Below are 23,104 nucleotides of genomic sequence, written 5' to 3'. Positions count from 1 at the left end.
TGTTTCTATGATCAGGCCTCAGTCCATACCCAACGAGACTGTACACTTAGAGGAAATAAAATTTTCCATGGTTAACACAAAGTAGGTTCTCTCTGGCAGTTGGTAGTGGCCCAGGGACCCCTAACCACAATCACCAGCCAGCTCCCAGTGTCAGCCAGAAGCTGAGCACAAGAAAATGCTTAGTTATTGTAATCACTAAATTGGATGTGCCCTAAGGCTGATAAGACCCAGGTTCAAATACTTGGCCTGCCAGTGACCAGGTATGTGACCTAGGGGAGCTACCCTCCTGAGCCTTCTTCCTTGCCTGTGAAGTGAGTGTAACGCCTATTTCATAAAGTTGATGTAGACTTTAAATGAGAAAATGTAAATTGTTTAATGTTTTGCCTGGCAGAGGCAAGGGGTTCAATGAATCTTAAAAAGGAAAAGTAATCAATTTTTGGTTTTTAATTTTGACTTTGACATTTTTGGTGTTTAATTTTGACATTTTATGAGCAGTAAAATTTTTTAGCATTTTGAAAATTATTTGTAAACTAGAGACCTGGTGCATGAAATTCATGCATTTGAGGGGGTGGTGTCCCTCAGCCCGGCCTGTGCCCTCTTGCAGTCTGGGAGGCTTCGGGGAATATCCAACAGTCGGACATCCTTAGGGCTGCCACAGAGGCGGGAGAGGCTCCCACCGCCGCCGCTGTGCTCACCAGCTGTGAGCCCAGCTTCTGGCTGAGCAGCACTCCCCCTGTGAGAGCGCACTGACCACCAGGGGGCAGCTCATTGAGTGTCTGCCCCCTAGTGGTCAGTGCGTGTCATAGCAACCGGTCGTTCTTCTGTTCAGTCAATTTGCATATTAGCCTTTTATTATATAGGATATACAATTTATAGTAAAAGCATTTAACACTACCAATCCAAGAAATCTTCACAGTGTATCAGCTGTGGAGTGTTCTAAGTTCAAAAGATTATTATTATTTTTTTTTTTTTGCTATTAAAAAGCACAGGTAGAATAACTAAACAGAACACAGTAAACTTAATTTAGTTTTATGATGACTCAAGTTCATGATTATAAAATGCCAGACACATCATAGGGGCTTAGTCACTGGTATTATTTCCTCTTTTCCTCACTCTACTCCCCTCTGGAGATCCTAAGAGTTAAAGGAACTGAAGATCATGGAGCCCAATTTGTCATTTAGGGGAGGAATTGCTCCTGTGACATTCTAAATGGGCCCCTGGCAACTAATGGAATGTCTTCTCATTTCTACAATGTAGTACTCAGTGTTAAAAATTCCCATCAACTTTTGTTCCTAACTTTGTAAATTGGGTTATAGTAAATGTAGCCACTCTGTACAAAGTTGCCATAACTTCTCATACAAGTTTTTTTGCTTTTATGTTTTAATTATTTCCTAGATTATTTACTGCACCATGATATGTAAAGGCCTTTCAGGATTCATCATTTAATTTTTTAAGTTTTATAATTTTATTTTAAATATTCTCCTGAGATAGTAACTTCTTATTTTCATGTTTATTAATCTATAAAAGGCTTTTTCATACATGATCTCATTGATATTTATAATAAATAGAGCAGATAAAATTACAGTATTCCTGTTCTATAGCTTGAGATTTGAAAAGGTTCTGATGATTTACCTAAGTACCTATAGCTGATTACTTGCAAGCATGCTTTCTATAGTATCCCACAAATAATGAAGATCAACTATATATTACATAATCTGTATTAACCTGTCTACATATACACTGAGTGGCCAGATTATTATGATCTCTGAACGCATAATAATCTGGCCACTCAGTGTATATTCTATATAATAAAAGGCTAATATGCAAATTGTTCCCTCGACCAGGAGTTTGACCAGCAGGGAGGCCGGCCAACCACCCATGTCGCCTCCCCCTGGCCAGGCTGGCCAGACCCCACCCATGCACAAATTCATGCACCGGGCCTCTAATATATATATATATGTATACACACACACACACACACACACACATACACACACATATACATATATACATATATATATGTATATATGTATATATGTATATATGTATATATACACACACACACACTGAGTGGCCAGATTATTATGCGTTCAGAAATCATAATAATCTGGCCACTCAGTGTATATTTACATACAATTGATTCTAATTATTCATTGAATTTAGTTATATAAAGTTGTCAAAAATAATGAGTTAGCAAATAGTAATCCATTACCCCTAAGGGAAATACAGGATTAGGTTCCCGGGACCTTCTGGTCACAACTTTTTTGTCAAACAATCAATACATAACCTTGTTTCATGTGTGTTTCTGTTTAAAGACAACTTATTATACACACCCATACACACATACATACATGCACACATGTTTGATTCATTAACACTGAACAGCACTATGACTCATGCCTCACTAAACCTTATCTGACACACATATTTTCTCCATGAGGCACATTGTAGCTTTCTCGTGCATAGGAACACTAGACAGCACTTCAGCACTATACTTGGGGAACATTTTTTTTCTTTATTGATTAAGGTATTACATATGTGTCCTTATCCCCCCATTGCTTCCCCCCCCCAACCCCCCAACTCATGCCCTGACCCCCTGGTGTCTGTGTCCATTGGTTAGGCTTATATGCATGCATTCAAGTCCTTTGGTTGATCTCTCCCCCTTACCTTGGGGAACATTTTAAACAGTGAAATCACCAACAAAAAGCACCCAAAACGCAAAAAATGTGTCACCTAACAGATAATGCAAAGGACACTTGTTTACAGTTTGGGAGCTGACATAAGAAGGCAGAGTGTCCCCTTGTTCAGCTTTCACTGGACAGGTGCACAACTCTTGACTCATTTATTGTCACTCTGTCCATGTCCACAAATGGCTGCAAAAGCAACATGAGTATCGACTGTAGGATTTCAGACAAATTTCAGCAAATAGGTAAAATCGCAAATCCCACACATAATGAAGATCAACTGTGTGTGTATGTGTGTGTGTGTACACACACACTTCTGAAATGAAAGTACAGTTAATTTATAAACTAAACACATACATATGCAAATAAGAGGAGAATACCATCTATGTAATCAGTCTATAATCATAAAACTACAGAAAATTTACGTTCATATTTTGGAGGGCATCCACTCAGGCTGCATTCTGTACACTGTGAGCCTATGAAGGCTGCAAACACTATTCGTAGTATTGGGATCAGATCTGTTCCAGGGATAAAGGTTGCCAGGTAGCTCCGTTGTAAAGTGGAATCTCTTGTTTATAGTTCATGCAGATATTAAGTCCTTCTTGTGTCATACGTACATAGCCATATCTCCTTCCTCCCTACCCATCTAATTTTGTTGAGAAATGCTTGATAAAACAGCATTTGAAATCAGAGTAAATGGCCTCTTGGGGCTCTTGGACGAATTAACTATTTCAGGCTCAGCTTATAACTATACATGCAGTGCTCCTGGATCTCACTTGGCTCTCTGCTTAGCAGTCATTTGACACAATTTCTGGATAGGTTTTGATTGTTAGTCTTTTTGAGTAGAATTCATTCAATGAATATTGATTGAGTGTCTAATGTGGCCCTCTTTTAGGCATTGTGAAGGCTTTAAAATAAGAACTTCCTAACTAGTGTGGGTGGGGCGAGTGGACGGAGGTATACCCACCAAACGTGATGAGCACCACTAAGAACGTCCCAACCAGAATATCCATCCAGGAGGGCAGGGATTTTTGTGTTCATTGGCATATATCCAGCACCTAGAATGTTTTCTAACATACAGTGGTTCCTCTACAAATACTTAGTGAATGAATGAATGGATGAATGCATTAAATAAAGAATATAAAAACAATAATTACTGATTTAAATTCTGCTGTGTCGTGCCTTACACTAAGAGCTTTGCATGCATTTTTTCACTCATTCCTCACAATGATGTTAGGATGTAGACAACATTTACATTTTTCAGATGAGAACCTTAAGGCTACATGATTTGCCTAAAGTCAAGCAGCTAATAACTGGCAGAATAAGACCAAAGGGCTCTTGAGATTCGCTGTTTGAGAAGGTAACTTGCACAAATAAAGACATTCTGTGACTATTTTTTAGCTGTAGAATTGGACATGAACTGTCCTCATTCTTTTAACTGCTTCCCACATACACACAGAAGTCTTTGTGGAAGAGCTGTCAGGTCTCTGAAAGTACCAAGGGTTGCCATGGTGCACAATTGCTAAAGAGTGACAATAACAAATTTCACTGGATGTGGCCACCAAAGAGCCCCAAGGCTAACTGTCTTTGCCTCCTGCTTCAAGGATGCCTGTGAGGTGCTGATGGGCACAATTTTGAAAGAACTCCAGAAGAATCCAGTCTTTCCAGAGCAAGCATCTTTAAGTGAGGATTCACACCAGCCTTCTGCCCCCCGGGACTCAGGGCTACGGGCTGGGCTCATTATCACTGGGAAGACCCTGGAGTTTGCCCTGCAGGAGAGCCTGCAGAGGCAGTTCCTGGAGCTGACTGCTTGCTGTCAGGCTGTGGTTTGCTGCAGAGCCACACCCCTGCAGAAAAGCGAGGTGGTGAAATTGGTGCGCAACCATCTCCGGGTGATGACCCTGGCCATTGGTGAGTGGGGATGGAACCTAGCCTTGTGCTTCTCACTTTCCTGTCACACCAAGGCTGATCCTTCTGTCTGTCCTTCCTTCTGTATACCTGTTTACCCTTCTGGCTGGCTGTGCTTTCTCTCCCCTTTTTCTTCTTTCTTTCCATCCCCCCACTCCTCTCCCCTTTCCCTCCATCACCTATTTGACCACCTGCTATGAACCAGGTGGTAGGAATGTGACCATATAATAGCCAAGACTCTTTAGGTTACATGTTAGTACCCCAAATTAACTGGATTAAGAAGGGTAATGTATTGAATCATAGAACTGAAAAATCTAGGAGTTCTACCTTTGGGAAAGTTTAATTCAGGGACATGAACAATTCCTTTATTTATCCACAAATATTTATTGAATGCCTTTTATATGCCATTTTTCTTGGCAATGGAGATATAAGAGTATGTACAACTGACAAAGCACCTTTTATTAAGGAGCTTACATCTAGTAGGAGGGAATATAGTAACCAATTAAACAAAAAAGCATAAATATATAAGATATCACAGAGTGACAAATACTATTAAAAAATAAAGCAGAGCCTGGGGATTTAGAACATTAGGGAGGGAGAGCGGGCTGCTATTTTAAATATGTGTTTCAGAGGTCTCACTGATAAGATTGTATGAGAGGAGAGACTTAGAGGAAATGATAAGTGAGCCTTGGAAGGGAAATCTGTGGGGAGGACATTCCTGGCAGAGAAGACAATGGAAAGGAAGGTCATGGACCATGCTTGGTATGATTAAGGCCAAAGAAAATTTGAGGGAAGGGAAGAATTTTCTGCAGGTTAGTAAAGGACAGAGAGGTGGAAGGTGGCCAGACCATGTAGGTTCTTGGAGGTCATTATAAATGTTTGGCTTTTATAAGAAGAGATAGCAAGTCATTGGAGTACTTTGAGCAGGAAAAGGACATGATCTGCCTTAAGTTTAAAAGGCTCCCATTGTCTCCTGTGTTAAGAGTAATTGTAGTGGTGTATAGACATGAGTAAGGAGACCAGTTGAGAGGCTATTGAAATAATGAGGCAAGAGATGATGGTGGCTTGAGCCCAGACAGAAGCAGAGGAGGTGGTGGGACATGGCCAGAGAATGGACATGAATTGAAGAAAGAGCTGGTGACATTTGCTGGTGAATTTGATATGCTATTTGATAGGAGGAAATAAGGGTGACAACACGGTTTTTCTCAAAGAACAGAAAGGAAGGAGCTACCATTTACTGAGATGGAGTCAAGAGTTGGGTTTTACATGTTAAATTTGGAAGATCCATTAGATGTCTAAGCAGTGGTGTCAGGTAGGCAGCTGGATACAGAGAATAGAATTCAACAATGAGGAATTAGCTAGAAGTATAAATTTTGGAATCATAAGTCCAGTGGTGATATGTAAAGCCTTGATATTAGATGAGATCACCAAAAGTGAGTATAAATGGAGAAAAGAAGTAGTGTGAGATTAAGCTCTGAGACACTCCAATGTCTAGAGATTAGCAAGATGAGGACTCAGCCATCTCTTTAAGTCTCTGTTTTCACCTGGATTGTGTTCAGTCTCAGGTAGCTTCTCCCCTCAAGATGCTGATATAGCCACCCAAAATTTCCAGGTTTACCTCCTATCCTATTAACAGCCTTAATGAAAAGATAGCACTTCTTAAGTTTCTAGAGTCAAGCATCACGATTAGGGTGGGACTTTGTTCAACTGTTTTATTGAATGAACATATCAATGAATGAATTGGTCAAGCTGGATCCAGGTATTCCTGAGGCTAGAACCCCCGGACATGTCAGTTACATCAATTAAGTTCTGGACATGTCAATTATATCATGTGACCTTATCTGAACCAATCACTGAATCCAATAACACATAATGCTAACTGTCCAAGCTTGGGTCAGTTGTCCATTCTAACTCTTGGGGTTTGGGTTTGTATTAACAAACCATATAGATTCATAGTTCCCAATGAAAATCAGGATACTATTACCAGAAAGCAAGTGAATGGTTGGTGGGTAGTTGGGAACAATAAATATTCATTACCCACAGAAAGGCAGTAGCTCTGCTTAAGAAGCTTCCAGTGTGTTGGGGAGACCAAGAGATCTATAGCAAGCACAATATCATGTGATGGGTATAATAGAGATACACAGGGTGGTGGCAGAGCCTAAGGAAGGGGCATCTGATCTAAAGGGAATATGAGACGGATCTCTCAGAGGAAGTAGCATCTAAACTGAAATCAAGAGCAGTTGAAACCCAGCAAGGTGGGGTGGGGTTGATGAGGACAGTGTTGTAAGAATAGAAAAACAGCATGTGCAGTGGCTGAAAGAAGCAGGTTATATACCTGGAAAATTGAAAGTAGAGTGGGTGACAAAGAGAAAGGAGAGATCAGTCCAGAAAGGTGCCATAGCATGAAGGATTTTAAGGCAGAATTGAATTTGGAATTCATCCTGATGGTATTTGGGTGCCACCTTTAATTTCTGCTTAACTAGCATCCAGGTATCTTGGAGAAATGGGGTAAACTTTGAAGGATGTGTCTGTTTGCTTGAGTGGTCAATATTGATTTGCAAAGTTGGCATCATTTCTTTACTCCTCACATGTTTCTCGCCTTTTCTTCTGCCCCTAAAGGTGATGGTGCCAATGACGTTAGCATGATACAAGTCGCAGACATTGGGATAGGGATCTCAGGTCAAGAAGGCATGCAGGTGAGTGGATGCTGTGCACCCAAATTCTATGAACTTGACCTGCCCACCCAAGGCAGCGTTCTTTATGGTAAAATATCTGTGGTAGAATGAGGCTCTCTGGTTAGCTCAGGAGTGGGAAACAGGAAGTTTATCCATTTATTCATTGATTATTTACTGGGCATGATGGTTTTTTCCTGTGTAATTTTAGCTCCGTGGTTTACCTGTTCAGTTTAAAAAATATAACTAACCTAGATCGTAACTATGTATACATATTATGCAATAATGTGACTTTTGCAACTGAAAAAAGACTACTAAGGATTTGAATAAAAGAACTAAAGATCCTAAAGAGAGAGGAAAAAGAGAGAAAAGGAGAGAATGGGAGTGTCCCATTAGGATGCATGCATGGGTGCCTATGTGTCGGATAGTGTTTTAGGCACATAATTCAGATAGAGTCTTATCCAAAAGACTGTTTTTTGTGTATGGAGCAAACTGTGCCAGCACCACACAGTTGTGAGAGGAAGATAGGGCGTGAGACTTAGGTTTTCCCCAAAATTGTAAATTACGACATCTGTACAAAAGGTTAGAAATTCAAGTGTCTCTTTGCCTGACACATACAAAGTTACATAAAATTGTGACTCCAATTTTGATATCCTCCTCATTGAGGAGAAGTGAATGCACACGTAATTCATACAGTTCTTGCTAAGGGAGCTGCTGCTTTGTAGGGAAAGTTCACTTGCTGAAGTTACATCATGAGTAGTGACCAAGGAGAAGTCGTGTTTCATTCGACCATATCGGAAAGCTGAGTCGTAACTTCAGGCAACCTGTTAAGGCTTCTGTAAGGGCCTTGTTTGTTTGGAGTTGTTTGTTTGTTTATGGTGTTTTTTGGTTTTGTTTGGGCTTTCCTTTGTTTTTTGGATGGTTGTTTTTGGTCTGCATGTAAGGTTTCAACCACACATTTGACTGATGAGCCTGTGGTGGTGAGGCTGCCAGGGTGGGTCTGCTCTGACATGTTTGATTGCTCAGGGTGGTTCTCTCTTCATTGCCTCCGCAGGCCGTGATGGCCAGTGACTTTGCCATTTCTCAGTTTAAACATCTCAGCAAGCTCCTTCTTGTCCACGGGCACTGGTGTTATACACGACTGTCCAACATGATTCTCTATTTCTTCTACAAGAACGTGGTATGTAGCTCCAGAGGATTTGTCCCTTTCCCCCTCCCACCTTTCAATCCTGCTTGCTTACGGGGTAAAAAGGAAGTGCCCCACACGAAGCTCACTTCACTTACTGATGTGTTGGGGGCCGCCAGGAACACCCCTGCTGTCTTAATGGAAATAATCTGGAATGTGCTTTGTTTCAGCTGCTGACAGCCAATTGCTAGGCTTGTCCACCCGCTAACATGTTCTATTCCCTGTGCGTTTAAATTCAATTAAGCCCTGTCTGGTTCATTTAAAATCCAATTTTTGACCTTCCCTATAAAGGTTGCGACAGGCAGGATTATGAAATGTTTAATACCACCTGTCAGTAGCGAATGAAAAGGTTTGCTTCCATTTTACAGGAGCTCCCAAAAAATAGCTGCTGTCCCCAAATTGATGTTCCTTGTGATCCATTGAAGATACAGATGAAAACCCAGTATGATGCCTTATCCCATAGCTGGCAGGCATTTTCAATGTGAGAATTCTCTAGCAAGCCTCTAAAATGTATTTGGGCCATCATGGACTTAGTTTATTTGAGATAAACTCAAATAACAGGAGGAAACCATGCAGAGCATATGCCCCTAGCCTCCAGGGTGACTGACCGCCCTGGGAATGTCCCAGTTTGGGTAGCAAAAGTCCCATCTCCCGGAAAATGCCTCAGTCCTAAGCAAACTGGATGGTTGGCCATCCTGTTGGCACTGTTCCATTTCATCACTAAAAAATGATTTTGAACCCGAAAAGCAGGAGAATGAACATGAGTTGTGTGCCTGGTATGTACCAGGCACGGGATTGGGTTCTCTTCATCCAGAGCCAAATTATATGAAGTCGAATACCGGCTCTGCCACTTACTAGCCGGGTAACTTTGGGCAAGTTCCTTAGTCCCTCCGTGCCTCAGTTTCCTCATCTGTAAGATAGGGACAAGAATAATTCCCAAGTGGTTATGATGATTAAATGAATTCTTTGTAAAGCTCTTAGAACTGTGCCAGCACCACACAGTACGTACCCGTCTACCAGTGACATATCTGGTGTGTGTGTGTTTGAATTTAATAAAGCATTTGCTCCCTCCCCTCCTCCCCTGCCCCCCTCCCCCCCATAAAGGCTGCACGGTAAGATGTGGTCTTCCTTTTGTAAGTAAGGAAACTGCCTGAGGTTGCGATCACAGGTGGGAATGGTGGTGTGTGGATGTGTAGTCCCACTTGCATTGCTGTTTCTAAGATGCCCATGTTCCTCTTTGTGTTCCTAGGCCTATGTGAACCTCCTTTTCTGGTACCAGTTCTTCTGTGGGTTTTCAGGAACATCCATGACTGACTATTGGGTTTTGATCTTCTTCAACCTCCTTTTCACATCTGCCCCTCCCGTCCTCTATGGTGTTTTGGAGAAAGACGTATCTGCGGAGACCCTCGCGCAGCTGCCTGAACTGTACAAGAGTGGCCAGGAATCAGAGGTAGGCGCTTAGACCAGTGCACATCCGTTGTCAGAGTTGGCGTTTTTCAAGCAGCCCAGCTCCAATATTGTGGTACATGCAGAACTACTTAAAACTATTCGAATCATCTGGTTATTTCAGATCTCTGCTAACAGCAGATATTAAATTATTCACTTCTGAGGTGAACAGAGGTAAAATTATGAAAGATCATAAGTGCTTAGCAGAGAGCAAATCCAGGGTTTAGGCCTTATAGCTAATGATATCTGGCATTTACTAAACTCCACTCTGCCCTTTACTGTGCGAACCACTAAACATCCCTGTCTCATTTATCTCACAAAACACTCTGAGAGAGAACCTGGTGGTGTTCCCATTCGAAGAGGAAGAATCTGAACCTCAATGGGGTTACGTAATTTTTCCAAAAACGTCACAGTTAGAAAATGGCAGAGCCCGTGCCAGACCCCTTCTCAATCTCGTTCCAAAGCCAAAGTTAAACCCTCCAGGGTCTACTGTCACACAAACCTGGAGAGCGATCTTAATGGCCCCTCACCCTAAAACCGTGCCCCGCCTCCACTTTATTGATGTTTCAGTCCTACCCGTCTACCGGTGACATATCACTTACACCTGTCTCCCTTCCCACCCTTCCCTCACCGCCCCGTTGTCTCTTAGAATATTACAATTGCCGATTGAGTTAGCTGTCACAAAACTCTTTTCTTTCTAATCCATCTTTCACAAAATTAATAACAACCAACCTTAGATTGCACTTACGAGCATTTATGTCATGCCTCCTACATGCCAGGCCCTGTTTTAAGTGCCTAGCATACATAAATCTGATCCTCACAACGACCCTACAATATAGATGCTATCGTTATCTCCATTGTAGGTGAGGAAATCCAGGCACAGGGCGGTGCCTGAAGTATCTGCCCAGGTCCCAGGGCTGGCATGCGGTGCAGGCGAACCCCGGCTCCTGAGCCCATGGTGCCTACCCTTAATGCTTTGCTGCAGAAAGAACACTGATGCTATCTTTAGTCTCTGGGTTTCCCCCAACACAAACACCATGGTATTTAGTGCCAGAAATGCAAAGTGCTCTCGCAAGGGCATTGTCAGGATCACAGGAACCGAGTGGACCAGTAACCTAAAGACACCTGCTGAGGGGGATCAGTCTAGTCCAGGGGTGGGCAAACTTTTTGACTCGAGGGCCACAATGGGTTCTTAAACTGGACTGGAGGGCCGGAACAAAAGCATGGATGGAGTGTTTGTGTGAACTAATATAAATTCAAAGTAAAGGAGCGGAGGGGAGAGCAAGAGAACCGGATAGAACAGCCGGATCCGGCCCGCAGGCTGTAGTTTGCCCACGGCTGGTCTAGTCAGATATTCTAATCCTGAGAAGAGGATTCTGTTAGTGAAGACTGTTTCATTTGCAAGTAAAAAAAAAACAGTTCAAATTGGCTTACTGAGAAAGGGAAATTAATTGTCTCATATAGTTGCGAAATCCAGGTGTAATGGTAACAGAACACTGTTATTCTTAAAGCAACTGTAAATGTCCTCATTTATAGTTATGTTATCACTCACTGGCCAAGGTGGAGTCCCAGGCCTTTGCCTGTGTTTTATCACTGTGGCGAGAATGTTTTCTCATTGACTAGGCCTGGGTCATGGATCTTTCCTCATTAGGGCTGACCACATGGTCAGGTTTGGGAAGAAGGGTTTTCCGTGGAAGGATTGGACGGCCAGGACTGAGACCCACCACATGAAATCTGTACGTTGACCTTCTGTTGCTGTTCTTGAAATGGTGACACAGATCAGCACGTTAGAAAGTATGGGTTCTGTTAGCCTGAGTTTAAATTCTGTTTCTGTGGTGTGTGACCTTTGAAGGTTACTTAACTTGCCTGCCCTTCAGTTTCCTTATAGAGATGGTGTGAGAATTAAGTAAGATCGTATGTGTAAAAGTTCTAGCTCTCAATATTGTTATATTTTAACCCCCCAAATTAACCAGAAATTTGAGGAAACCCTATATTTAAAATGGTGTGTTAATTTTCATTAGTCCAACTTTATTCTGGCTTGAACTGCCTTTCCAGGTGGGAGAGTAATTTAATGCCCATAGGTTATGTGTAGGAGTCATCACAGAGGAGCAGTCACACATTCCGCTTTCTGAGAAGAAATCCTTATAATCCTTTAATGTTATCCATGCAGATCAAATAGCGACTTGGGGTTTTCCTAAATGAGTCCAATCTGACTTAAAGGTCAAAGCCAGGATGCAGGAATGTGTGGTTGATATTAATAAAGGCTGTCCTCTACCCAGGCCTAAGTTAAATTCCAGGTCCACTGGAGAATGAGAGGCAAGGGAGGGCCCTTCAGAATGTTTATAGCTGGTGTTTTAAAAGCCCATTTGTACAAGCTGAAGATTATAGTTTGTCCTTATTCCTGGAAGAGTTGAGGTTATTGTTTCCTGTTGTTGAACCCTGTTATCAATCCTTTGCACACATTGTTCTACTGAGCCAGCCAGTTTTATAATACACTAGAGGCCCGGTGCATGAAATTCGTGCACGGGGGGGGAGACGGGGGGAGGTGGGTGTGTGTCCCTCAGCCCAGCCTGCACCCTCTCCAATCTGGGACCCCTCGAGGGATGTCCGACTGCCCGTTTAGGCCCGATCCTACTGGAATCGGGCCTAACTGGGCAGTCAGACATCCCTCTCACAATCCAGGACTGCTAGCTCCCAACTGCTTACCTGCCTGCCTTCCTGATTGCCCCTAACCGCTTCTGCCTGCCAGCCTAATCACCCCCTAACCCAGCCGTGGGCAAACTACGGCCCGCGGGCCAGATCCGGCTGTTCTATCCGGTTCTCTTGCTCTCCCCTCCGCTCCTTTACTTTGAATTTATATTAGTTCACACAAACACTCCATCCATGCTTTTGTTCTGGCCCTCCAGTCCAGTTTAAGAACCCATTGTGGCCCTCGAGTCAAAAAGTTTGTCCACCCCTGCCCTAACCACTTCCCTGCCAGCCTGATTGATGGATAACTGCTCCCCTGCCAGCCTTTTTGCCCCTAACTGCCCTTTCCTGCAGGCCTGGTCACCCCTAACTGCCCTCCCCTGCAGGCCTGGTCCCCCCCAACTGCCCTTCCCTGCAGGCCCTGTCGCCCCCAACTTCCCTCCTCTGCCGGCCTGGTCACCCCTAACTGCCCTCCCCTGCAGGCTTGATCGCCCCCAACTGCCCTCCCTTGCAGGCCTGGTCCCTCCCAACAGCCCTCCCATGCTGGCCATCTTGTGGTGGCCATCTTGTGTCCACATGGGGGCAGCCATCTTTGACCACATGGGGGCAGCCATATTGTGTGTTGGAGTGATGGTCAATTTGCATATTGCTCTTTTATTAGATAGGATTAGAGGCCCAGTGCACAAAATTCCTGCATGGGGGAGGGTGTCCCTCAGCCCAGCCTGCACCCTCTCCAATCTGGGGCCCCTTGAGGAATGTCCAACCACCCATTTAGGCCCAATCCCACTGGGATCCCACTGGGATTGGGCCTAAACGGGCGGTCGGACATCCCTCTCACAATCCAGGACTGCTGGCTCCCAACTGCCCTCCCCTGCAGGCCTTGTCCCCACAAACTGCCCTCCCTGCAGGCCTGGGTCCCCTCCAACTGTCCTCCCCTGCAGGCCTTGTCCCCCCAAACTGCCCTCCTCTGCAGGCCTGGTCCCCCCGAACTGCCCTCCCCTGCTGACCTGGTCTCTCCCAACTGCCCTCCTCTGCTGGCCTGGTCACCCCTAACTGCCCTCCCTGCTGGCCTGATTGCCTACAACTACCCTCCCCTGCAGGCCTGGTCCCTCCCAACTGCCCTACCCTGCATGCCTGGTCCCCCCCAACTGCCCTCCCCTGCAGGCCTGGGTCCCCCCCAACTGCTCTTCACTGCAGGCCTGATCATCCACAATTGCCCTCTTCTGCTGGCCTGGTCAACCCTAATTTCCCACAACTGCCCTCCCCTGCTGGCCATCTTGTGGTGGCCATCTTGTGTCCACATGGGGGCAGCCATCTTTGACCACATGGGGGCAGCCATCTTGTGTCTTGGTGTGACAGTCAATTTGCATATTACTCTTTTATTAGATAGGATAATAGGCAGATTCCAGCATGTGGCTACTGATAAAAAGTAATTGACTTCATTGCCTTTACCTTCCAGAAGAGTTGTTCTTTCTTTGAACTTGGCCTCCAAATAAATTCTATTTTATGCTGGGGTCATTTCCTATCTCCATTGTCATGAAATATACTCTCCAGGGTTATAGAATCTCTCTCCTGAGAAGGAGATGGGTCTGGGAGGCTGCAGTCAAAGGCTTCCCTTCCAAGAAGTGGTTGTCTCTACCCATCTTTCATCACCCTCACAGCCTTCCTTTCTGGCTTTAACTTCATGTCCAGATTTTGCCTTTCAGTTTCCAGGAGATCTCATGAGTTATTTCCTTCAGCCTCCCATTTATCTTACCCTTGACCCTTCTCTCTCTACTTTCTTTAGTCCCCTTACTCACAGGAATGTAGATAAATTATTATTATTATTAATTTTTTTTTTTACTTTTTGCTCTAAGTTTTTTGAACAACCTCTGTTTCCCCAGAAGCACGAAGTTGTATTTTAACTTATTCCCAAATTGTCTCTCTTGTCCTGTGGCATTTTGGTTGACCCTTTGACTCTTCTGTGTTCTCTCTCACCATTTGATTGTGCTTCTACTTAGATTTTATGGACATTTGGTTGAAGGAAGGCAGGTCAAAGATTCCATCATTTCCAATAAGGAAATAGTAAAAGAAGGTACAGGGAAAAGTAGGCTGGAAAAAATGAGTCTTCATTGTTTGATTTTCCAAAGGACAAAGAGATAAAAAAGGATAGATATAAAAATTGCAAGTGTAGTCTTTTGAAGAGTGGAAGGAAGTATATGGAGAATTTGTACATTTATAAAGCTTCAGGAGACAATTAGATATTTTCAAGGAGATTTTAGCCTCTTTTTTGCATTTGGAAGGTAATAAAACTAAGGATATGTTAACAAAATAGAAGGCTAGCTCAGGGATATGCTACATGTCATGCCATTTTTGTCTGTGGCAGATATCACTGATAAACTCTAACGTACTACCCTTCCCACTGGGTCTGAATGCAGCTTCAGAATCCTTCTGCACACACATTACCATTCAATCCAAGTTGGCTCTTAACTGAAACCTGTTTTCAATCACTTGTGACTAGTGTCTCTACTTGATCTTTCTGTTTCTTTCTATAAGCTTTTGGTAATAAGCACATGATAAGTTACATAAGAGTAGTATATTACTCCAACAAATATTTGTGAAGTACTTGCTCTGTGCCAGGTACTGTTTTAAACATTTGAATAAAAGAATCAAAATCCCACGCTACAGAACTTGCATTCTGTTGAGAGGACCAGAAAATCACTATGTAAACAAATAAGATTATTTTTTATAGTGATAAGAGACTTCTAAGGATGCCATGGTAGCAAATGATCGAGTGGGCATTGCTTTTAGACCGGTCTGGAATGCCTCTCTGAGGAAGTGATACTTGAGGTAGGATATGAATAGTGAAGAACTGGTCATGTGGGAGGTCCAGGACAAAGGATTTCTGGTAGAGAAAATAGCACCGGTGAAGACTCAGAAAACAATGGATTTGATATGTTTGAGGAACAGAATGAAGTTTGTGTGGTGGGAGCGTGGGAATGAGGATAAGAACTGTAGGGGTGACCCTGGAGAGCAGCGACTCCAGTGGGCAGATCATGCAGGAGCTTATAGACCATGGGAAGGAGCTTAGATTGTATTGGAAATGCAGTGAGGTGATTGGAGAAGGTCACTTTGATTAGTTTGGGAGATGTTATGATCTAATTTATAGTTTTTAAAAACATCTGGCTGCTATAAAAAGATTGGATTAGAGTAGGAGAGGAGGCAAAGAGGCTAGATAGTTGGCTATCCAGTCACTTATAGATTTGATGGTGAATTAGAATGAAGAGTGTAGTAGAGATAGAGAGAAGCAGATAAATTTGGAGTTTTTGAAACAGCATTTTCTGATCAATAGGAAATGGGAAGTTAGTATCACTCTCCCTATTTGAGGTAGCTTTATGTTTGATGCAATGACTAAAGCAATACAAGTTAAAGAGTTCCTTCAAGGGTTTTTTCACCTGTGAACTTATTCAATATCTGCCCATATTCTTCCACCACTATTTACAAATCCCACCTGTTTTTTGAGTGAACAAATGTAGGAAGAGAGGTTTCTCCCAGAGAAGCAAAAATAAGTACTAGCTTGTATTGTTCCTTAACTCTGCTTGGCCCTTATTAATCTTTCTCCCTCCCTGATATCTGTTTCATTCTCAGGCATACTTACCCCTCACCTTCTGGATCACCTTGTTGGATGCCTTTTATCAAAGCCTGGTCTGCTTCTTTGTGCCTTACTATGTGAGTCCGTGTCCACTCAGAGGGTTTGTTATGAATGAATTGATGATGTTTCTTTGTACTCTGTGGCTGGGTATATTAGGGCAGAATGCTCATAGAATCAAGTTGATTATTAACTGACTAAATTATTACCCCCCCCCCAAAAAAATAGATTTTAGATAATGGATTAAATTTGGAAAGAAGTACCTAGGTAAGTCCTCTTAGGTCTCTTTTTGGTTCTGTACGGCTTGATAATTTTTTTCAATGATTTAAATAAAATTGAAAGCCTGGCAATATAACTGAATGAACCAAAATCGGAGAGGAAAAGCCAGAATATAAAATCTATTTTTAGTGAGTGTGGGCTAATTCTACCAGGATGACATTAAGAGTATTAAATTTAAGCTCTTATAAGCAGTTTTCCCAAAAATAAAAAACCTGTTTTACAGGTAAAGAATGGAAGAAATGTTACTAAGAAAAGAATGTGTACAAATTAATTTAAAAAGTTAGGCCAACACCAAGCAAAGAGCAGCATGATATAGCCACTCATCCACACACCCATCCCTGGGAGAAAACATTAGTTTGATCATGGATGGTGTTAAAAGTATGGTAGAAAAAGATGATAGTCTCTAAGTTAACAATTTCTATTCTTTAGTTCTTTGTTCAATAAAATGACTTGACTTTTCCCAGGTACAACATCCTGGATAAACTGCATTTCAAGAGCAATATAGATAAGGCAATCTGAAGTGTGTTCAGAAAAGAGTAACTGGAATTTTAAAAGATCATAAAATTGTGTCATATGGGGAATAATTTAAGGAGTCAAAAACATATATGTAGAAGAGGAGAGGATATTTAATTACCAGAGATATAAATTCAGTTAGCCACAATTGCTATTTCAAGATTTGCAGCTCTGTTAAATAGAACATATTTGATATTTCTCCACACCTTAAAGAGCAGGAAGTATGAGTAGAAGTTTTCAGGAAGATGGGTTATGATTCAGAATAAAGAGAAATTCCAACTGAAAATTTCACAGATTAGATAGCCTGTCTGAGAGAGAGCCAGCCTCTCTTCTAGAAATGTCCAAGTTTATCCTAAATGACCAGTTATTAGGAATATTGGAAAAGGGACTCCGTGCTTGGCTGAGCTATGGAATAAAGTGATGATGCTCACACCACGGAGTGTGCATGACTCTCCGAGATCACCTCCTGTTGTCCTCTCTTTGCAGACCTACCAGGGCTCAGACATTGACATCTTTACGTTTGGAAACCCCCTGAACACAGCTGCTCTGTTCATCATTCTTCTTCATCTGGTCATTGAAAGCAAGAGTTTGGTGAGTGGCTTTTCTGCTTCCGAAGTAGCCTGGAACTCGTTGTGCTTGGGAGAATGTCTTCTATTAGCAGTGGCCCTGCGGAGCCCTTCATGCCTGGAAGACAAGTGGTAATGGAAAGAGTGATGTCCCATGGAAGAAAGGTGATACACAGCTTGTTGATTGTTGATTGTTTGGTGCCATGATGCAGCCAGGAAAGGGGAACACACCTGCCTGGTGCCCTTGGTGGTGTCCACAGTGGAGGGTTCATGGAGGGGTGTCAGGTGGAGCAACAATTATCCTTCTATGGCCAGCATTCTTGAAGACCAAGCTGATGCCTTTCAACCCAAATAAAAAGAGGTGTTATGCTATAATTCTGGTATACTGACTCTAGTTAGTAAGAGATGATTTTATGCTTTTCTCATAATACAAAATAAATGTATTTTTCTCCCTCAGAATTTCTATCATTTGCTTAAATCTGGGTCTTTTTTAAACTTAGTTGCTGAGTTAATGGTAAAATTAAGTCTTTTCATCAAAATGGTTGCAAGGTGGCTCTCTGCAGCAAAACCAAAGTGTGGGATTCAGACAAGGGGAGCTTTATTGCAAACCTTCCCACCCACTTCAGGAGCATAAACTACCTCTGTGATTAATATGCTGCTCACTCATCTCCATTGGCATCGTCTCTGCTGTAGTCAAACTCACTGTCATCTCATCCTGGATTATTGTACAGCCTCCTTAATCTTCCCACCTCTGCCCTTGACCTCTCTAGCCCTTCTCTACAAAACAACCAGAATCATCCGTGGAGACATAAATCCTACCTTTTTGCTGTCCTTTGGTGGAAATCCTTCAGCGGCTTCCCAATGTACTTGTAATCTATACTAATAAAAGGGTAGTATGCTAATTAGACCAGACATCTTCTGGACAAAGCCACGGGGGCAATCAGGCCGGCAGGGGAGGGCAGTTAGGGGTGATGAGGCTGGCACGGGAGAGCAGTTAGGGGCCATCAGGCCGGCAGGGGATGGCAGTTAGGGGCCAGCAGGCCAGCAGGAAAGGGCTGTTAAGGGCAATCCGGCCAGCAGGGGAGAGCAGTTAGGGGTGATCCAGCCAACAGGGAAGGGCAGTTAGGGGTGATTAGACTGGCAGGGGCGGGCAGTTAGGGGCAATCAGGCTGGCAGGGGAGGGCAGTTAGGGGCCATCAGGTCAGCAGGGGAGGGCAGTTAGGGGCCATCAGGCTGGCAGGGGAGCAGTTAGGGGGACGATTAAGCCAGTAGGCAGAGGTGGTTAGGGGCTATCAGGCATGCAGACAGGCGAGTGGTTAGGAGCCAGGGGTCCCGGATTGTGAGAGGGATGTCCGACTGCTGGTTTAGGCCTGATCCCTGCAGTTGGACATCCCCCAAGGGGTCCCGGGTTGGAGAGGGTGCAGGCCGGGCTGAGGGAACCCCCCTTCCATGCATGAATTTTGTGCACCGGGCCTCTAGTAAAATATAAAAGTCCTAAGGTGGCCTGTGAGACTTTATGCAGTGATGCCTCTACTTCTCTCTCCAACCTCATTTCCACTTATTTGTGGGCTGGAACCACACTGTCTCTCTCTCTCAGTTTCTCAGATACATTGAGCTCATTACCACATCAGAGCCACAGCATTTACCACATCTTCTGATGGGAGTAGTCCTTGTTCCCCTTGGATCCCTGTTCTTCACCCAGCTCCTATGTTATTTGAGGTCTCAGCAAAAATGCTACTCTGCCAAGAGCCTCTCCCTAGCCATCCAGTTTTCTCATATCATCCTCTTGTTTTATTCATAGCTCTAATGATAACTTATAATTCTTCATTTAATTATGTGATTACCTGATTGATGTTTCTCTTCCGCATTACATTATCATCTCTTTGAGGGCCCTATTCATATTTATTTTTTTCACCACTGTATTCCATTATTATCTATGAGAAGACTGGCACACAGTATGTGCAAAAATGTTTGAATGGGTAAATGAATGATTATATGATTAACCAGTGTTTGGGGTCTGTTTACCATCCTGATAGTGATGTATTTCAAACAGGAAGTAGTTGAGTGAGGTTATAGTTTAAAATGTTACATGAGCTATTATTAGAAGTGTATGTCATGATTTCTAAAGTGGGCTGAGCATTTTGGGAATCCCTCACTTTGCTTATAACCTACTTATAAGCCTCAAGTATAGTAAAAGGTTAATAATTACCAGGTGAGGAGAATAAAGGGAATTGTAGAACTAAAATATTTGACATTGTTTTATCTGTTTAAGTTCATCATTAAGCAATTATGTAGGTACTTTTGGTTACTGCCTAGGGCAGTGTCATAAATTCTGACATTTATGAGTGTCCTGAAGGATCTAACACAAAAAGTGAGTTCACTGGTAATGAGCAATGGCAATCTGCTCTGGCTAACCTGAGCAAATAGAAAAGTTATTAAAAGTATCTGGAAGAGCCCTGGTAAAACAAAACAAAACAAAATAAAACAAAAACATCCCGAGGAACCAGAGTGGTTCCAGAGATCCGGGAACAGAAACTAGTGGGCAGGCTTGTCGGGATGGTTCTCTGCTCTGAATTGACCCCAGTCCTTTCTTCCTGCTCTTGCCTCATTGTGCTCCGAGTTTATTCTGCGGTGACAGAATTATATTCCCTTAGCTCCAGTCACAGGCTTTGGCCAGAGGAGGAATGTGTTGCCAAGACTGTGCATAATGCCCGTGTCCTAATAAGAGGAAGGGAAGTGAAAGCTAAGTGCCAAGAAAAACAGTGGCTGCTATATAAAGGATGCATCATTAAAGACTTGTCTCCATGCCAGGAAGAAACGATTTTTTAATGATTGTTTCTCCCTGGCGTAAGAATCAAATTGTTTCTTATGCTCAGGGCCTTTTCAATGAGTCAGCCATTCTGAGACTAGCAATCGCTTTCCCTTCCCCTCTTGCTCACCATCTCATTGTCACCAGCCACCTCCCTGTTGGTTTTCAACCAATTTCCCTTCACCTTAACTTCCTGGTATCAATTTATTTTCTTGTGTCAGCTCCATCAAGGCACTGTCTCACTTGCCAAAGCCCATGTTAACTTTCGGGCAGTAGGCTCAATGGAAAGGAAGGCCATTTGAGAAAGAAAGAAGACATTGTTTTAGAGGCATGAAGATCTTATGGATTTAGCCTATATTTTCTAAGAAGTTTGTACTTTTTACAAAAAACAAAGCATCCTTTGTGACTTTTGAAGATATTGACCATGGGGAAATACTTGGCAAGATTGAGCGTGAAGGAGAAAATGGGCTCTTGTTTGGAAAGTATAATGGTGGGAAAATAAAAAAGATGAATGAAGGCAGTGCTTTCCCCAAAAGCATACAGAGCAAAGGTATACACTGTGATTTAGGCAGGGCTGTATGTGCACTGCACTAAACAACACTGGGTGCTACATAATGCAAAGGTGTTTTTCTCATCATACTTCAGATTATTTCAAAGAGGAAGTCTGATGGTCTTAGGCGACCCTGCTAGCGGTTCTCAACCTGATGGTTGCCTAAGACCATCGGAAAACACAGATATTTACATTACGATTCATAACAGTAGCAAAATTACAGTTATGAAGTAGCAATGAAAATAATTTTATGGTTGGGGGTCACCACAACATGAGGAACTCTATTAAAGGGTCGCAGCATTAAAAAGGTTGAGAACCAGTGCCTTAATCAATAAAGAAATTTAAAAAAAAACAAGAAAAAAAAACCAACAGACCAGCCTCCAGACTTAGCACTATTAATACAGGTAATGCTAATGTTATATTTAAGGTAGTAATCTGCTTATTTTTTTCTAAATAAAGTTAATTAAGCCATTTTAGAGAAAAATATTTTTAAAAATAATATTGTAGGCTATACATGAATATGAAGGTGGCTAGGTTATGCTTTGATCCACAGAGATTTATTTCTTGCATACTAATATGTAAAGTTAACTAAGGTTCTAGACAGCTCTAGAGCAATCTTCCTGAGGGGTGGCTCTAAGACCCGGCTGAGTCTTGGAGCTCTACCATCTGGAACTGTCCCCATGGGGAACTTCTTGGTCAACATGGAAGGAAAGGAGACAGCATAGAAAATTGTATGCTGTCAATAGCTCTTCACAGCTTCTGACCTCAAAGTTGTGCATGTCCCTTCCATTCACATTTCAAGGGTCAAAGCAAGACAGGTGGCTAGGCTTACTTTTGAGGGGATGGGAGAAGTACAATCCTTCCGAATGCTTATTTGGGGAAAAGAATGAGAATATTGGTGAGCAACAGTAATGACTACCACAGTGTGAATGGATAAAGTTTGAGGTTCACTGCATTAAAGTATTACCTTAAAGGAAAAACAGACTAACGAGTGAGACTATATGAAAAAAAATTAATGAGAAAATCCAAACACCTCATGGTTTGTGGATAATACAGAATAAACTAGTGCCCAGCTGGTGTAGTTCAGTGACTGAGGGTCGACCTGTGCACCAGGAGGTCACGGTTCGATTCCTGGTCAGGGCACATGCCCCAGTTGCGGGTTTGATCCCCAGTGTGGGGCACGCAGGAGGCAGCCAATCAATGATTCTCTTTCATCATTAATGTTTCTATATCTCTCTCCCCTCCCTTCCTCTCTGAAATCAATAATAATGTATTTTTTAAAAATAACCAAAATAAACTAGTTATCAGAATTACCTTTTGGCACTTGACTTAGTTTTTCACAATTTAAATAGGGATACGAGCTGTTCATGAAAGATGCTCTTGTCTTAACACTTCGATATTTTTGTGTTTTGTTTGTTGAGGTGTCACCCCATTCACCTACTGCCTAGACATGTTGTCTCCGCAACACAGCTGCACAACCCGTGAGCCAGTGCTCATCCCCCTGTGCTTCTTGTCTTGCAGACTGGGATCCACATGCTGGTCATCGTTGGTAGCATCCTGTCTTACTTCCTCTTTGCCTTGGCTTTTGGAGCCGTGTGTGTCACTTGCAACCCCCCCTCCAACCCCTACTGGATTATGCACGAGCACCTGCTGGACCCAGTGTTCTACCTCGTCTGCGTCCTCACAGTCTGTGTTGCTCTTCTCCCCAGGTGTGGTATTTGTTTTATCACCAAGAGCACATGTGAAATCGGAGCCCGAGATTCTCCAAGCAACTGCTAAGAATGGATGGTACACTATCCAGTTAGCAGTGAAGAAGTCAGTCTGTCTGCTAGTTAAAATATTGTTTTTAACCGTGTTACCAGAGAACAAAAGTGACGTATGCAAAGGGAAGGTTTGTTTCTCATGGGAAACTCTAATCTGGTTGACAGTCCAGTCCACAGGATAGGGCATCATTGCTGGTTATCCGAGGACTTAGATCCTTTCCTCTATCTTTTTGTTCTGCCATCTTCCACTCCTCATAAACATTTAAAACCACACATCTCTTCTTCCTTATTTGACTCTAGTTATTCTTCCCATTTTAGGTTAACTGATTTCTGATATGGCATGGGATGAAAATGGCTAAGAAGTATGCATTGGTTTTTAATCTATAGATTCTTTCAAGTCTGTTAGAGCTCA

General features: G+C 42.8%; 1 protein-coding gene across 3 annotated transcripts in view; it reads left to right on the top strand.

Annotated features, from left to right (window-relative positions):
* ATP10D (ATPase phospholipid transporting 10D (putative)) overlaps positions 1–23,104 on the top strand; it is a 74,948-nt gene that overhangs the window by 48,011 nt on the left and 3,833 nt on the right. The window contains exons 16-22 of one of the 3 annotated variants that reach the window (XM_080682737.1): positions 4,289–4,595; positions 7,212–7,288; positions 8,319–8,444; positions 9,700–9,900; positions 16,212–16,292; positions 17,491–17,595; positions 22,451–22,638. In XM_080682737.1, coding sequence (XP_080538863.1) covers positions 4,289–4,595; positions 7,212–7,288; positions 8,319–8,444; positions 9,700–9,900; positions 16,212–16,292; positions 17,491–17,595; positions 22,451–22,638 — 1,085 coding nt within the window. Of the gene's footprint in view, positions 1–4,288; positions 4,596–7,211; positions 7,289–8,318; positions 8,445–9,699; positions 9,901–16,211; positions 16,293–17,490; positions 17,596–22,450; positions 22,759–23,104 lie in introns of those variants that run through there. The other 2 variants (XM_080682739.1, XM_080682738.1) reach the window with 2 other exon arrangements.

Source organism: Plecotus auritus, assembly GCF_963455305.1.
Source record: "Plecotus auritus genome assembly, chromosome: 1".
NCBI lineage: Eukaryota > Metazoa > Chordata > Mammalia > Chiroptera > Vespertilionidae > Plecotus > Plecotus auritus.
The sequence above is the reverse complement of the archived record's forward strand: the minus strand, read 5'-3'. Positions and strand labels throughout refer to the sequence as shown.